This window comes from Rhincodon typus, chromosome 2 (assembly GCF_021869965.1).
Source record: "Rhincodon typus isolate 14 chromosome 2, sRhiTyp1.1, whole genome shotgun sequence".
NCBI classification, from domain to species: Eukaryota; Metazoa; Chordata; class Chondrichthyes; order Orectolobiformes; family Rhincodontidae; genus Rhincodon; species Rhincodon typus.
The window spans coordinates 109,253,354-109,271,388 of record NC_063333.1 but is presented as its reverse complement, the minus strand read 5'-3'; the positions used below and the strand labels follow the sequence as shown (position 1 = coordinate 109,271,388).

At 42.8% G+C, this 18,035-nt stretch overlaps 1 protein-coding gene across 3 annotated transcripts in view; it reads right to left on the bottom strand.

The window, feature by feature from the left end:
* The window catches only part of retreg1 (reticulophagy regulator 1), a 167,893-nt gene extending 151,133 nt beyond the window's left edge, over positions 1–16,760 (bottom strand). The window contains exons 1-3 of one of the 3 annotated variants that reach the window (XM_048611916.1): positions 16,352–16,760; positions 15,347–15,453; positions 156–186 (exon numbers count right to left, since the gene is read on the bottom strand). In XM_048611916.1, coding sequence (XP_048467873.1) covers positions 156–186; positions 15,347–15,453; positions 16,352–16,650 — 437 coding nt within the window. In that variant the 5' untranslated portion in view covers positions 16,651–16,760. Of the gene's footprint in view, positions 1–155; positions 187–15,346; positions 15,454–15,753; positions 15,784–16,351 lie in introns of those variants that run through there. The other 2 variants (XM_048611932.1, XM_048611923.1) reach the window with 2 other exon arrangements.
* Positions 16,761–18,035: the final 1,275 nt, after the last annotated feature.

Genomic DNA, 18,035 nt, shown 5'->3' with positions numbered 1-18,035 from the left:
AGAGGAGCAGGAAGGCTGACTTTTCGGGCCTAGACCCTTCTTCAGAACAAATTGGCCTGCTGTGTTCATCCAGCTCTGCACCTTGTTAACTCAGATTCTCCAGCATCTGCAGTTCCTACTATCTCCGAGTTTAAAGAGTTTATTTTGGCACATACCTTCCATTCAGCCCTTTCCTTTTCTTCCAACCTATTGAAAAGTTACAGTATTAGCAAAATCACACACGCATTACCATGTCTACTGCATTTGTCTGTTAAACTAGATAAAATATTAATGTTATAAACTCAAAAGGAGAAAGGATTTAGCACTTTGCAACATGTCCACCAATACTTGCACAGATATAGTTCAAATACTGCATTCAGAGCAACAAAGGCAGAAGCAGAAATTGCTGGAGAAACTCATCTGTAGAGAGAAAACAGAGTTCACGTTGAATCCAGTGATCCTTCTATCTCCCCACAAATGCTGCCAGACCTGCTGAGTTTCTGCAGTAATTTCTGTTTTTGTTTGAGCTTTCCAGCACCTGCAGTTCTTGTTTTATTTTATAACAAACTGCAGTGAGTCCTCCATAAAACTTTGGCAAACAGAACATTATAACAAATGTATGAGCAGCATGAACTATTTTACCAAATCCATGAAACATTTTGTTTTTTTTTTTAAATTGATAGCTGGAAATCTTTCATCTATTTGGGTTTCAAAACAGTACATGTTTTTCCAATAAGTAACAGAAGAACTACTGAATCAATCAATCATACAGTTCAACTTGGAAAGTCAGATCTGAAATGTAAAATGTTAGCTGAAATCTTGGTTAAAGATCGGTAAGCGAACACACAAAAATAAACAGTAACAAGTGATCATTTTGACTGATCTTGCAGGCAAACAGTAGTTACAGAAATCAATGGCTACTGGCACATTCTCTGTACCCCAAATTCTACTTATCTCAAACCTCTTGTCAGAGTCTCTACAGTTCAAATTTTTTTTCCCCATCTTCACCCAGGGATTATGTATGGTCCACTCACCTTTTGTACAAAGGGGAAAGGAGAAAAGTCATTGTGGCTGTCTCACGAGTTAAGGTCTAAGACCTGGTGGAAGCCCAGTCAGAGACATAATACTGAGACAGATACTGGAAGCAGAATGCCCAACTGAGTGGAACAGATGAAAATCTAGTATTTAATTGACAAACAACTGGTAGTGAAGCAAGGTAAGTATACAATACCAGATAGGATAGAAATCAAATAATCAGTTACATGACATTTGAGGACATCAGGGTTGGAGACTACAGTAAACAGAACAAAGAAATTGCACTGTTGCCTGGGATGGGAGAAGATGTGAAGTGCTATGTGCTCAACACATCATGGATCAGTAAGCTCAGGAAGGAGAGCTGAGGTATATGCAACCAGTGAATGGAGCCTGGAAAACTTGCAGATTAATTACGTGGGATCACTACCCTCATGCAAGGATTAATTCAAATACATTTTGGAGATTGATTATACATTCAACAAAAAGGGTGGAAACTTTTCCTACAAAAATATATAGTTTTGTTTTTATACGCAGACAGGTGTTCACCTGATGGGAACTGCCACACAGCATTTAGTCAGATCGGGGCTCTCACGTCATTGACCAGGTAATGCAAGATTTTGGCAATCCAAAATTCCACAATGCTTACCACCTTCAGAATAGTAGAAAGAATGAACAGAAGTCAAAAGGTGATTACAAGAAGGAACTTACAACAAAACAACTCCATATGCAATGTAGTTCTCCCTGTGTGGTTAGAAATGTAATATCCAGTTCTACTGTTATGACTGTGCATATGTCAAAGACAGGAATAAAGGTATTTATTGCTGGGATTTGGCCTTTCTGAACCAGAGCTAGTCACAATAAGCCATGAGAAGTTTGTGACATTATTGGGAAACTTGTAGACTATCAGGCAGTAAAACATGGGAAGAAAGCAAAAATGAAGTAAAGCCTATTTTGATGGAAAGGTGAAACCTGTAGAATTGGGGCAAGAAGTTGTGGTCCAGGTCCAACAGGTTGGGACCTTTTTGTTCCCAAAAATAGGCTAGGTCACTTAGTATATCGTAAATAAAGCCAGTTGGTATCATTTCAATCAATTGAAAACAAAATAACAATCAACACTATGTTGGATACGTTAGGATAGGAGGGACCAAGAGCACGAGAAGCACCATCAGATGATAACAGTGAGGCATAGAACTCACAGAAAGGTGTTCACCAAATTTTGGGAATATTCCACTGCAAGTAAAAAATCCAAGAAATGAATCTGGAAGAACCAGATGTAAATTATTCTCTGGGGCCTGGTGAAGAAATATGCTTACACTGTGAGGTGAATAAGGTTAAACTCAAAAAGAAAATATAGATGGAAAAAAAATCAAAAATTAGAGGATGTTAAGGGTGTCTGAGTCACAAAGAAGATAAGAAATCAGTCTAAATAAAGAACTGTAAATAAGAACAGTTGTTATTTTGCTATTTACAAGATAATTAAGCATGGAAAGACAATTGCTGAGAGAAGGAGCAAGCAGTAGTCAATGCACAGCAACCTACCAAAAGCAAAATCTGCTTTGAGGAAAAGCAGCTAAAGACATTTGATCAGACATTTCAGCTATTACTGTTTGTAAAGTTGCCTCACCCTTGCTATCTCATGGATAGCGATCAAATACTGGCTAGAATGGGACAGATAGAAAGCACACACTTCAAGGGAAAGTGGAACGCACAGTCTTACTTTCGGTTTTCTTTTTCCCTCTGATTCAATTAAACCTGGCAAGCTTCGGCCTGTTAACAACAGGTGAAAAGTTTTCAACAGGAAATGAAAGAACATACAATTAGAACAGCACCTGATTTGAATGTTCCTGTTGTCATATTGTTGATATTACTACTACAATGGACCAGGTAAATCAAACCATATGCATAGATAAGCAAAGTGTCAGTTGTTTTAGACGCAAATTGGGAGCTCAACTAGCGGAAACATTTCCTCCTTTCTAAAAAAGAGCAGTGCTGACATAAAACTGTCATGCAGAAAAGATTGTAGTGTAACGTACAAGGAAAATAAAAGCAACGTTTTCTGGTGAAGTTGTGGAATTATCAGAAGAAGAAAGGAACCCCATCGACTGTAGCAACTATAGCCACAATCATGACCAGTGAAATACCATGCCTAGAAATGCCACCACGTCCAAGGAACTGAGGATAATAGGATGGCAAGGTACGCCATGAACTGGTGCTGTTTACAATCCCACTTGGTGTTCTGATGTAACCCAAGGAATTACTTGAACAGATACTTGAGCAAGGAGCACAAGCAACTAGGTTTGCAAGCTAAGGCCCCAACTTGGGAAAAGGAAAAAGGGAAAACAGCAAAGACGTGATAATGGGATTTAAAACTGGAACAGGGATTAGTAACTTCCCTGGATATTGTTAGATTGAACCCAAAGTTAAAGATTCACACTAGGCAGTTAGAAAACATTCTTTGGGATGGACAAGGGACTGCAGGAAGACCACAAGTGAGAACTGCTAAATTTATCAGCATCCAATGTTGGGCATCAAGCTAAAAATATTAGTAGACTAGTAAAAAAGCTCAAAAAAAGTAACAATGCCATTACAAGTGTTTGCTTGGCATATGGGAACCCAGTGATACAACACCGTGGCACAGTAGTTCAGTGGTTAGCACTGCTGCCTCACAGTGCAGGAGACCCGGATTTGATTCTGCCCTTGAGTGACTTTCTGTGTGGAGTATGCACATTTTCCCCGTGTCTGCATGGGTTTTCTCCGGGTACTCCAGTTTCCTCCCACAGTCCAAAGATGGGCAAGTTAGGTGGATTGGCTATGCTAAATTGCCCATAATGTCCAGAGATGTGTAGGCTAGGTGGATTAGCCATGGTAAATGCAAGGTTACAAGGAGGGTTACAACGATAGGTGGGGAGGGGGTGGGTCAGGGTCAGTATGGGATGCTCTTCAGTGGGTCAATGTGAACATGATGAGCCAAATGGCCTGCTTCCTCACTGTTGGGATTCTACGATTCTATGACCAAGCAAGAAAAACTGTAACAGATACAGTCAGGAGAGGTAGAGATAACACAGTGTGGAGCTGGAGGAACACAGCAGGCCAGGGAGCATCAGAGGAGCAGGAAAGCTGACATTTCGGGTCAGGACCCTTCTTAAGAAAACCCTTTCTGAAGAACGGTCCCGACCTGAAATGTCAACATTCCTGCTCCTCTGATGCTGCCTGGCCTGCTGCGTTCTTCCAGCGCCACACTGTGTTATTTCTAACTCCAGCAACTGCAATTCTTGCTATCTCTCAGCAGGGAGAGTTACTTTTGTGAGTCAATTAATGACTCAATTTATAAACCTTGTATTGAAATCCAGCCATTCGACCCCAGGCCAGTTTAGAGGATTAACCTACATTTATACATTAGTAACCAGCTGCTCCACGGAGCAGGGAATGGTAATAGCCATGCCTAATATGGCCACTGATAACCCTTGTAATATAATTTTGGGTGGACGTTATTGCAGTAATCAGAAAACAGTACCATGTCATATATTACATGTATACAACAGAATGTGATATAAAGTAATAACTTAATGATGGGAACCTGTCTCACAGGATGTCAGAAAGAAAATACAGATCTAGTATGGGTCTGAGGAAGCATTATGTGGCTTTAACTCTACTGTGATTATATCAATAAAATGAGTTATGAAGGCAGAGCATGAAGTAAAAAACAAATAGCTTATGTGGCCTCTAAGGGAGAAAGGGAATATTGTGCATACTTTGTATCAGAATGAATTTGTACATGGAGGTATCCTTTGTTCTCCCAACTAATTACGGAGCTTCATTTCTTCCTTACCCTCTAGGGTAGGGCAAGTTGAGTTGGCAGATATCCATCCACAACAAAGGGCAACTCTTAATGCCACAGAAAATATTGAAGACTGATTAGCAGAGCGTATTGATTATTTTTCTTACTCTATGCCTAATTAGCCAGAAAATCTAATTATGGTAAGATGAGGCCTGTACTAAGTACAGGAACAAAATTATAAACTGCAACAGGAAAGTGAAAAGGTACAAAAAAAGTAGCGGAAATAAATGAAACCACTTGGTGGGTACTTACCTGAAATTGACGTGAAAATGTGAATATAGATTTGTGGATTAGGATCATTTTACATCTTGTAATCATTGTAATGTTCATTTTGATTTACCGAATATTTATTAAGGCTATGTTTAGACATAGAAGCAGAGGTGACAGCAAAACCTTCATGTATCTCAAAAAACTTCACTCAGCAGCATTGTCAAAAGAAAGATCAGCTGTTTAGAAGGCACAAATGATGTTTGCATTTAAAATGTATTCTTAAGACTGTTTGCAATGCTTGTACTGTACTAATCTTGCTTGGTAACATTGAAGTGCAACACATAAATCAACAAATGTGTTTGGGAGATGTGAGGTGATGACAGAATATGATGCGCAGGAGCTCATGTCATAGTGTCACATAGATCAACAGCACAGAAAAAGGCCATTCAGCCCATGCTGTTCACAAAACACTACTTATCTATTCTAATCCCATTTTCCAGCATTTGGCCCATAGCCTGTATGTCTTGACATTCCAAGCGCACATCTAAATACTTCTTAAATGTTACTAAGGTCTTAGAGAAAATTTGTAGCTCGGGTTGTGACTGCAGTTGTTTGTTAGCTCGCTGAGCCGGTTGTTCTGTGGAGTGCAGATGTTTCATTACGCTTCTATGCAACATCATCAGTGCGACCTCGAATTGAAGTGTTGGTGTTCTGCTTCATTCCTGATTTATATAATCCTCTGGTGTAATGGTCTTGTCACTTCGGTTCTGTTGTTTCCGCAGCAGTTGGTACACGGGGTCGATTTCTATGTGTTCATTAATGGAGTCCTGTGCTGAGAACCAGGCTTCCAGAAATTCCTGACATTCGCTTGTCCGAGTATGATCACTTTTTTCCAGCCAAACTGATGGTCTTCATTGTCTGTGTGTGTTGAGACAAGTGAATATTGGTCATGTATTTTTACTGCACATTCATACATAAGGAGCAAGAGAGTAACTAGAGAAAGGGTTGGCCTACTCAAGGACAAAGGAGGGAAGTTATGCGAGGAGTCAGAGAAAATGAGTGAGATTCTTAATGAGCTGGATGAACACAGCAGGCCAAGCAGCATCGAAGGAGCAGGAAAGCTGACGTCTTGGACCTAGACCCTTCTTCAGAAATGGGGGAGGGGAAGGGAGTTCTGAAATAAATAGGGAGAGGGGGGAGGCGGATAGAAGATGGATAGCGGAGAAGATAGGTGGAGAGGAGACAGACAAGTCAAAGAGGCGGGGATGGAGCCAGTAAAGGTGAGTGTAGGTGGGGAGTTAGGGAGGGGATAGGACAGTCCAGGGAGGACAGACAGGTCAAGGGGGCAGGATGAGGATAGTAGGTAGGAGATGGGGGTGGGGCTTGAGGTGGGAGAAGGAGATAGGTGGGAGGAAGGACAGGTTAGGAAGGCGGGGACAAGCTGGGCTGGTTTTGGGATGAGGGGGAGGGGAGATTTTGAAGCTTGTGAAGTGCACATTGATACCTTTGGGCTGCAGGGTTCACAAGCGGAATATGAGGTGCTGTTCCTGCAACCTTCGGGTGGCATCGTTGTGGCACTGCAGGAGGCCCAGGATTGACATGTCGTCTGAGGAATGGGAGGGGGAGTTGAAATGGTTCGCTGCTTGGACTGCTGTGTTCATCCAGCTCTACACCTTGTTATCTCAGATTCTCCAGCCTGTGCAGTTCCTACTGTCTCTGAGATTCTTAATGAGTACTTTGCGTCGGTATTCACTGAGGAGAGAGGCATGACGGATGTTGAGGTTAGGGATAGATGTTTGATTACTCTAGGTCAACTCGGCATAAGTGGGGGGGGCGGTGGGGTGGTGCGGTGGGAGTGTTGGGTATTCTAAAAGGCATTAGGGTGGACAAGTTCCCAGGTCCGGATAGGATCTATCCCAGGTTACTGAGGGAAGCAAGAGAGGAAATAGCTGGGGCCTTAAGAGATACCTTTGCAGCATCCTTGAGCACGGGTGAGGTCCCGGAGGACTGGAGAATTGCTAATGTTGTCCCCTTGTTTAGGAAGGGTAGCAAGGATAATCCGGGTAATTATAGACCGGTGAGCCTGACGTCACTGGTGGGGAAGCTGCTGGAGAAGATACTGAGGGATAGCATCTATTTACATTTGGAAGAAAATGGGCTTAATAGTGATAGGCAGCATGGTTTTGTGCAGGGAAGGTCATGTCTTACCAACTTGATAGAATTCTTTGAGCAAGCGACAAAGTTGATAGATGAGGGAAGGGCTGTAGATGTCACATACATGGACTTCAGTAAGGCGTTTGATAAGGTTCCCTATGGTAGGCTGATGGAGAAAGTGAAGTCGCATGGGGTCCAGGGTGTACTAGCTAGATGGATACAGAACTGGCTGGGCAACAGGAGACAGAGAGTTGTAGTGGAAGGGAGTTTCTCAAAATGGAGAACTGTGACCAGTGGTGTTCCACAAGGATCCGTGTTGGGACCACTGTTGTTTGTGACATACATAAATGATCTGGAGGAAGGTATAGATGGTCTGATTAGCAAGTTTGCAGGTGACACTAAGATTGGTGGAGTAGCAGATAGTGAAGGGGACTGTCGGAGAATGCAGCAGAATATAGATAGATTGGAGAGTTGGGCGGAGAAATGGCAGATGGAGTTCAATCCAGGCAAATGTGAGGTGATGCATTTTGGAAGATCCAATTCAAGAGCGAACTATACGGTAAATGGAAAAGCCCTGGGGAAAATTGATACACAGAGAGATCTGGGTGTTCCCATTGTACCCTGAAGGTGGCAATGCAGGTCGACAGAGTGGTCAAGAAGGCATACGGCATGCTTTCATTCATCGGATGGGGCATTGAGTACAAGAGTTGGCAGGTCATGTTACAGTTGTATAGGACTTTGGTTCGACCACATTTGGAATACTGCGTACAGTTCTGGTCGCCACATTACCAAAAGGATGTGGATGCTTTGGAGAGGGTTCAGAGGCGGTTCACCAGGATGTTGCCTGGTATGGAGGGCGCTAGCTATGAAGAGAGGTTGAGAGTAGGTTAGGATTATTTACATTAGAAAGACAGAGGTTGAGGGGGGACCTGATTGAGGTCTACAAAATCATGAGAGGTATAGACAGGGTGGATAGCAAGAAGCTTTTTCCCCCAGAGTGGGGGACTCACTTACTAGGGGTCACGATTTCAAGGTGAGAGGGGAAAAGTTTAAGGGAGATATGCATGGAAAGTGGCGGGTGCCTGGAACCCGTTGCCAGCGGAGGTGATAGAGATGGGCACGATAGCGTCATTTAAGATGTATCTAGACAGATACATGAATGGGCAGGGAGCAGAGGGATACAGCTCCTTGGAAAATCGGCAACAGGTTTAGACAGAGGATCTGGATCGGCGTAGGCTTGGAGGGCCAAAGGGCTTGTTCCTGTGCTGTAATTTTCTTTGTTCTTTGTTCTTTGCACATGCAGTCCTTCCCACAATCCAACCGAAACTGTGGGCAAGATACGTGGACGACACATTTATAATAATCAAAATACACAAAAGTAGAAGAAACCCACCAACTTGTCAACATCTTCGCAAACATAAATTTCACTAGAGAGGAAGAAAACAATAAACAGCTCCCATCCTTAGACGTAATGGTAGAGAGACTGACTAATGCAAATTCCAGACCTGAGTATACAGAAAGGCCACACACACGGACAAAATCCTTATCTTCAGTAGCAAGTACCTCAACATACACAAACAGAGTTTAATCAAAACACTATTTAAATGAGGCACATCACACTGCAACACCCCAGAACTCCAGAAAATGGAAGAGGAACACCTACACAAAGTTTTCACCGACAACGGATACCCAAGAAGTTATGTCCGCAGATGCCTAAAAAATAACTGACAATCAGAGGACACTGTACAACAAAAGACACTAGCAACACTACCCTGCATCAAAAATATATCGAAATGACTACCAGACTCCTAAGACTGCATAAGATCATGATTGCTGTAGGTTTGTGCGCAATACTACGCCCAATGTTATCAAAGACTAAAGACCCCATACTGACAGTAAACAAGACCAACGTGATATACAGAATACAATGCAGCGAGTGCAATAAACATTACATTGGACAGCCAGGGAGGAAACTGATGACTAGGACAGATGAACACCAGCTGGCAGTAAAAAGACACTACCAATATTCACTTGTCTCAATACACACAGACAATGAGGGCCATCAGTTCGACTGGGAAGAAGTGATCATACTAGGTCAAGCAAACACCAGACATGCAAGGGAATTTCTGGAAGCCTGGTTCTCAACACGGAACTCCATTAACAAATGCATAGAAATAGACCCTGTATACAGACCGCTGCTAAAACAACAGAACTGGAAGCAGCAAGACTACCACACCAAAGGATCATATAAATCCGGAAGGAAGCAGAACACCAACGATTAGAGGTTGCACTGATGATGTTGCCGAGAAGGGTAACGAAATATCTGCACATTACAAAACAACCGGCTCAGCGAGCTAACGAACAACTACTTCTTATATGTTACAAGGGCTTCTGCCTCGACCACCCTTATAGGCAGTGAGCTCCAGATTCCCATCACCCTTTGGATGAAAAGAGTTTTCCTCACATCTCCTCTAAACCTTCTGCCCCTTTTCTTACACATATGATCCCAGTCATTGATCCCTCCATCAAGGGGAAAATGTTCTTCTGTCTACTCTACATATAACATTCAATTTTATACATCTCTAACATGTCCTCTTTCAATCTCCTCTGCTCGAGGGAAAACAACCCAAGCCTGTCCAATTTTTCTTCATAACTAAAACTCTCTAGCCCAAGCGACCTCCTGCTACATCTCCTCTGCACCCTTTCCCCAGTGCTATCACATCGCTCCTAATAATGTGGATTTCAGAACTGTACACAATATTCATACTTTAAGATGCCTTAAAGGGATTGACGTACATTCACACCTAGATTCCTTTGATTCTCAATGCTTCGTATGCCCCTGCTGTTCATCATGTATTTCCTTGCCTTGTTTGCCCTGCCCAAGTGCATCACCTCATACTTATCCAGACTGAATTGCATTTGCCACTGATCACTCCATCTGACCAACATGCCTATATCCTCTTGTGGAATAAGACTATCCTCCGCGTTCGTTACTTCCCCACCAATCTTCATATCATAGATCATAGAATTCCTACAGCGTGGAAACAGACCCTTCGGCCCCACGAGTCCACATTGAACCTCAGAGCATCCCAACCAGACCCATCCCCTTGTAACCCACCTAATCTACACATCCCTGAACACTATGGGCAATTTAGCACAGCTAATTCACCTAACCTGCACATCTTTGGACTGTGAGAGGAAACCGGAGCACCCAGAGGAAACCCACGCAGACACGAGGAGAATGTGCAAACTCCACACAAACAGTCACCTGAGGGTGGAATTGAACCCAGGTCCCTGATGCTGTGAGGCAACAGTACTAACCATGTCGCCCCCATGTGCAAACCTACTGATAAACTCTCCTACACTCAAGGTCAACATCATTTATATAAACTACAAACAGCCAGGGTCCTAACATAGACCCTGTGGGACCCTACTGGTCACATACTTCCAGTCAGAAAAATTCCCCTCAATCATCACACTCTGCTTCCTGCAACTCAGCCAATTGTGGACCCAATTTGCCAAAATTCCTTGGATCCCGTGGGCTCTTACCTTTGCTATCAGTCTCCTATGTAGGACCTTATCAAAAGCCTTTCTGAAGTAGACTACATCAAAAACATTGTTCTTATCCACACACCTGGTCACCTCTTTGAACAAAATTCAAATCAATTTGGTCAGACATGAATCAAAAGGTTGGGGGAAGGGGAAGTGTTGAAGGTGGATGTAGACTTTGGACTTTAGTGAACACTACAATAATATAAGCTGTAACAAAAGAGGGGTTAATAATTGCAAACCAGATTTGCAGAGCCTTTGTGATCAGAACATTGCTTTTGTTTGTGCCTAACAAGAAACAGGGCAAAAAGCTACATTGAGATGTATACTTGTTGGATTCAAACAAAATGAACCTGGAGCCAAGCAGAATGGAGGGCATTGGATGTTGGACTGTCAATTACTGTCACTCTGCATTGATGGGTAAGCAACAAAAGCATAGGTCCAGACGTAGATATAAACCCCAAGACAATGATAAATGACAGACAGAACCTGGGATCAACACTCATGAAAACAGCACTGCGTCTGGGACGTAGCGATAGGACAAAGAACCCTGACTGATCATTTTGCACCTTAACAGATAGTATTCTGTGCAAGTTGTAAGTCTTGTATTTTTCACTTATTAATATGAAAATAAAATACATTTAATCCTTGATCAACTGGTCTATACCTTATTAGTCGTGCAAGTGAAGGATCAAACAGAGGGGTAGCACAACACGAGAGTTTAAAAGTTGCCACTGTACAGCAAAACTCTCATTTCAAGAATATTTGATTCTTTTATTTTCAAAATCCCAATCAATGAACGAAATTCTGCAAGTATTATTGTACTTCAGGCTAAATTGCATCATAGATTCGATTAAATTATTTACGGGAGCACGAGGGTGAAAACCCTTTTGCCCACCACATCAATGACCACCACCAAACATCGAAACTATACTTATCGTTATTAGCTACATTTGGTCCATAGCCTACGCGCCCTGGCATTTTAACTGCTCATCCAGATGCTTCATAAAATGTTGAAACAGTATCTGCGTCCACCCACTTCAGGCAGAAGGTTCGATATTTCTATCATCCTCTCTGTGGAAAAACCTTTTACCTGGATTTCCCACAAGCTACTTATTCCTCACCTCAAATTCGTACCCTCTGGTCTCTGACACGTCTGCCACAGTGCAAGTTTTCTTACAATCTACCCTACAAAAGCCTCTCATAATTTTGTACACCGCAATCAGTTCCTTCCTCCGTCTCCTCTGCTCCAGGGACAACAAACCCAGCCTATCCAGTGTCTTCTCATGATGAAGATTTTCTATCCCAGGCAACATCCTGGTGAATTTCCTTTACACCCTCTCTAGTGCAATCATGCTCTCCCAATAGTGTGGCAAACAGAACTGCGCACAGTATTCCATTGGTGGCCTAATCAATGCTCTGTGAAGTCAGAGTTACTTTAATCTTAATATTTATACTTCTGAACCCAAGGGTAGAGTATATCTACCAGGTCTTAATAAAAAAAAGTAACAACATCTGGCAAGATGAAATGCATGCCCACTGTATACACTTCATGCCATTGGTTATCTATTGCAAAGGATTACTCACTGTGACAGAATCATAACATGATTTACCTGGTGTATTCCATGGTTATCTATTTGTAATTATTATCCAAAAAGGACCACAGCTGAATTTTATTTAACCTTTAACAAATTATATTGTTTGGAGAATTTATAAAAGAATCTAGTCATTTATTTCAAGCTATCACCAAGCACAAAGTTTTTAAAAATTAAATGTTACTTCATGACAAGGTGCAACAATATATACCAGTTTATTAAAAGCAATTAAACTTTGCTTCTCCTAAAAAAAAAGACACTCACGATCCTTTAGGTGTAGCATACATTGATTATCCAGATAAATTTTTTTTAAAGGGACATATGATGGTAGTTTCATATTGACTTACTGAGACCTAGCTTTCGACTGCAAATTTTATTAATAAAATTTAAATTCCATCATCTACCGTGGTAAGATTTGACATACGTTCCCAGAGTATTAACTGATAATCTGGAGTACTGGTGTAGTAGCAATACCATTACACCACTTCAATGCACAAAGCATTTAGAATAGGGAGATAAACTAAAGGCGCAAATAGAGATAAATGGATACAATCTCACAGCCATTATGGAAGCATGGCTACAAGGAGGTCAAAACTGGAAACTTAACATTCAGAAGTAGTTGACCTTTCAAAAAGACAGGAGGGAAAGAAAAGATGATAGGGTAGTACTATTAACAAGAAATGAAATGAGGACAGTTGTGAATGATGATCTAGCCTCAGATGATGAAGAGTCCATTTGGGTGGAGGCAACTAACAGCAAGGTAAAGAAGACATGATAGGAGTCGTGCACAGACCCCCAAAAAGAGTAGCCACACTGTCGGAAAGCATATAAATCAACAAATAACAACAGCATATAAAAAGAATAATTGTGCATGATTTAAATCTTCATTTTTATTGACCCAAACAACTTGGAAAGGGTAGATACTTCAACTAGTTCACAGTGCATTAGCGATAGCTTCCTTGGGCAATATGTCATGGAGCCAACCAGGCAGCAGGCTACCCTGGATCTGTTAAGGGGGCAAGGTTTAATAAATGACCTCAAAGTAAAAGATCCCCTAGGAATCAGGAGGAGAGATCCTAAGAGAGGGATAAAACAACCATCGTTGACTAAGTAAGTAAAAGGAGAATATTAAGTTGAAAGTAAAAGCAAATAAAAGGAGAAGTCAACAATAGCCCAAAAACTGGGATAAATTCAGGACCCAGCAAAGGAAGATATCAAAGACTGTGGAAATAAAGTTACAACAGCAAGCAAGCAAGAAGCATAAAATCACACAATGGAAGCTTCTTTAAATATTTAAAAAGGAGAGGGGTCATAAGACCCTTAGAAAGTGAATCTGGGGAGGTGGTAATGGGGAACCAAAGAAATAGCAAAGGAGTCAACAGATATTTTGCATCAATCTTTATGGTGGAAGAATATGGGAGAGGGGGAGGAATTAAGTACCATCACTAGAGAGTAGTATTAAACAATCTAATTGGGTTAAAGGCACACAAGTCCCCTGGCCTTGATGGCTTGTATCCAAGGATCCTAAAAGAAGTAGCTACAGAAACTATGGATGCAGGAGTTGTCATTTTACAAAAATCCCTGGATTCTTGAGAGGTACTGGAGGATTACAAAACTACAGAAAAAGAGGAGGGATGCAAAGAGGAGGGATGTAAAAAGTCAGTAACTAGATCGATTATTGTTGGAAAAGTATTCAATCAATTAATGCAGTAATAGCAGAACATGGGGAAAATCATAATCTAATCAAGCAGACTCAGCATGGCTTCATCAAAGGAAAATTATGTCTGACTAATTTATTAGAGTTTCATGAGGAAGTCTCAGTCAGAGTGGATAGAGGAGAACCAGTAGATGTGTTGTATTTGGACACCTTTCAATGGGCATTCGACAAGGTACCTGACAAAAGGTTAAGCCATACACACATACACACACACACAGTCCTACGTCAATTAAATTGTAAATGGTACAGTGCAACAGAACAGGCTTTCACTCATTTCTACATAAATCAGTCAACAGACTAGAGTTGCTGTATTTGAAATATCCAGTTGATGGCCTTATTAATAAATTGAGTCATCTGTCAATTCTCCTTCTACCAGCACAGACCAAGAGACTCCACAGAGGGCTTAAATTCCCAAACGTCTCTGAAAGAGTTGAGACTACTTTAGGGTTGACTTTTGAAATGATTACAGTGGTAGCAATAAAATGGGTGCTTAAAAAGGGGGTAGGGGGAGGGGGCAGGATGGGGGAGGTGGATGTCCACAGCCAGAGACTTGGGGAAATGCCATTTCAGTGGTTTAATCTGACTGAAATGCTAATCAGACAGCATATATCGTTTCTGGAAGTGATGGCATCACATAATCCCGAGCTCTCTCACTGCCTTGGCGACAAGGTGAAGCAATGGTAACAGGCTACTTAGTTAAACTTAAGTGTGGAGCTGGAGGAACACAGCTGGCCAGGCTGCATCAGAGGAGCGTGAAACCTGACGTTTCAGGTCGGGACCCTTCTCCAGTATCGGCAGTTCATACTATCTCTTAGTTAAAGTTAATATTTTCCTGATCTCAGCAGACCAAGATCTAGAATATTGTTAATCCTTTATTTAAAATGAAATCTTCAGCTCACTCAAATGTAAATCAAACACAAATTAGAAATTTAGGAGCAATTTCAGAGTTACGCCACCAACAAGCCATTCCAAGGTTATTACGTTTCTCGGTTCTGAGGAAGGGTCACCGGTCCCGAAACGTTAACTCTGTTTGTACCTTTCACAGATGCTGTCAGACCTGCTGAGCTTTTCCAGCAACTTTGTCTTTGTTCCTGATTTACAGTATCCGCGGTTCTTTCGGTTTTTATAACGTTTCATCTTTCGATATGTCGTTATACGTTCTCAGACATGTAAAAAGGTAAGCCATGAATGAACAATATGGAAACTATCTCATCTTCTCTGAACCTTGATAACATTTTTAGAGGGACATCGCTTACGCATCCTCCTTACCTTTCATGGCCAACAAAATTAAAGCTCTCGCGTTTTCCATAACAACCAACAAAAGGAAGCCCAAAGCAAGAAGGGAATAAAGCCTCCAAGACGTTGAAGCTAGAAACCTGAAAGGCACAACAGAAGGTAAAAAAAAAGAAATTCAACAACTGCAATTTCAAATTGCACGTTATGCAGGACCCATGCATTGCTTTCAAGTGTACGTTGCTCGATAAAGCTTCCATTCTTGCATTTAATCTCAAAAACATAAAGCTTGAATCCATTTAGTACAATTCCATAGAATCCCTACACTTTGGAAACAGGCCATTCGGCCCAACAAGCCCACTCCGGCCGTCCAAAGCGCATCCCATCCAGACTCATCCACCTACACTTTCTCTGTAACCCTCTATCTCCCATGGCTAACACACCTGCACATCCCTGGACACCATGGGTCCAATTTAGCATGGCTAATCTACCTAACTTGCACAATTTTTGGATTGTGGGTGGAAACCGGAGGAAGCAGACATGGGGAAAATGTACGAACGCCACACAAGCAGTCAGCCGAAGGTGGAATCGAACGCTGTGAGGCAGCAGTGGTCATTACTGAGCCACCGTACCGGCCCTAATGCTTCCCTTGCACATTTGGACATTGTTTACTCCACTCTACGCGCTGATAACAATTGAATGAGCGATGACGCATTAAGATCTATCATCCAAAGTGAATCATAATCCCCAACATGCTGTGGAGATGCAAACACTCAAAAAAATCGCGCAATCTATCGGACTGCAAGATGAAACCTATGCGACAGAGTCTGCAGTATTACGCAGAAAAATAACCGCGCAGACTGCAGATCCCCGAAGCCAGCTTTAAATAACATTTTACTATCAATATTAAGACTGATGCAATATCATATAAATCAAATTCAGCTACCGAACAGAATGTTGCTAAAGTTAAGCATGCCCAAGCCCACTTCTGTATGCTTTCCCGCATATTTTGGGGAGGGATTTCGCCGATCTCATTCTTACCAGAACAGAACATTACAGCAGATGAACATTACAATGCTATATCTTGGTCTGTGCCAGGTTAAAGCGGTTTCCATGTAATTTAGTAACAAATTCCACAGTGAATCGGAATCATCCCACTTCTGCTCATTGTCAGCCTTAAATCTGAGCTCAGATACGTCCTTCTCCTCTGGAATAACATCGGCATTGTGATCACACGAACCTGCTGCCTTCCTCTTCTGTTGCTGTTGCTGTTGCCCATCATCACTGCCACTTTGTAGCCACATCCCTACACTCACCATCTTATCTTTTCTTTTCCACATTATTTTATTTGTACGGTTGCCTACGCCTTTACGTCACCTTGTTATGGTTTTATTGCCTTTCCTGTTTGTCACACAGCGTCTTATTGTCGGGTAAGGAAGCTTACAATATGACTTCCTATTGGTGGAGGGGTGGGGCACAAGCAGTTGACGTTGGAGGGGTGGAGCGAAAAACGTCATTATTTGGACAATGAGATAGATGAACACAGCAGGCCCGGCAGCGTCAGAGCATTAGCTTTCCTGCTCCTTTGATGCTGCCGGGCCTGCTGTGTTCATCCAGCTGTATTACTTGGACAAGAGATAGTAGGAACTGCAGATGCTGGAGAATCTGAGATAACCAGGTGTAGAGCTGGATGAACACAGCAGGCCAAGCAGCACCAGAGGAGCAGGAAGGCTGACGTTTCGGGCCTAGACCCTTCTTCAGAAATGGGGGAGGGGAAGGGGGTTCTGAAACAAATAGGGAGAGAGGGGGAGGCGGATAGAAGATGGATAGACGAGAAGATAGGTGGAGAGGAGACAGACAGGTCAAAGAGGTGAGGATGGAGCCAGTAAAGGTGAGTGTAGGTGGGGAGGTAGGGAGGAGATAGGTCAGTCCAGGGAGGATGGACAGGTCAAGGGGGCGGGATGAGGCTAGTAGGTAGGAGATGGGGGTGGGGCTTGAGGTGGGAGAAGGGGATAGGTGGGAGGGAGGACAGGTTAGGGAGGCGGGGACGAGCTGGGCTGGTTTCGGGATGCTGGAGGGGGAGGGGAGATTTTGAAGCTTGTGAAGTCTGCATTGATACCATTGGGCTGCAGGGTTCCCAAGCGGAATATGAGTTGCTGTTCATGCAACCTTCGGGTAGCATCATTGTGGCACTGCAGGAGGCCCAGGATGGACATCTCGTCTGAGGAATGGGAGGGGGAGTTGAAATGGTTCGTGACTGGGACGTGCAGTTGTTTAGTGCGAACCGAGCGTAGGTGTTCTGCAAAGCGGTCCCCCAGCCTCCGCTTGGTTTCCCCGATGTAGAGGAGGCCACAACGGTAACAGCGGATGCAGTATACCACATTAGCAGATGTGCAGGTGAACATCTGCTTGATGTGGAAAGTCTTCTTGGGGCCTGGGATGGGGGTGAGGGGGGAGGTGTAGCACTTCCTGCGATTGCAGGGAAAAGTGTCGGGTGTGGTTGCCACCTTTACACCCTGTACCTGCTCCCGCTGCTGCCTCCCCTTGCTCTCACCGTGGCCACTCTGAGCTGAATTCTCCTACTCTCCCCGCCGGTCACCTCAGGCTGCATGTTCCTGCTCTCACTGTCATTCAGGATGACTGCCATCCCTCACATTTGGACAATGTTGGATTGACATTATGCTGACAATGGAAACTCAGCTGAAATGTAGTAAGATAGTTACGG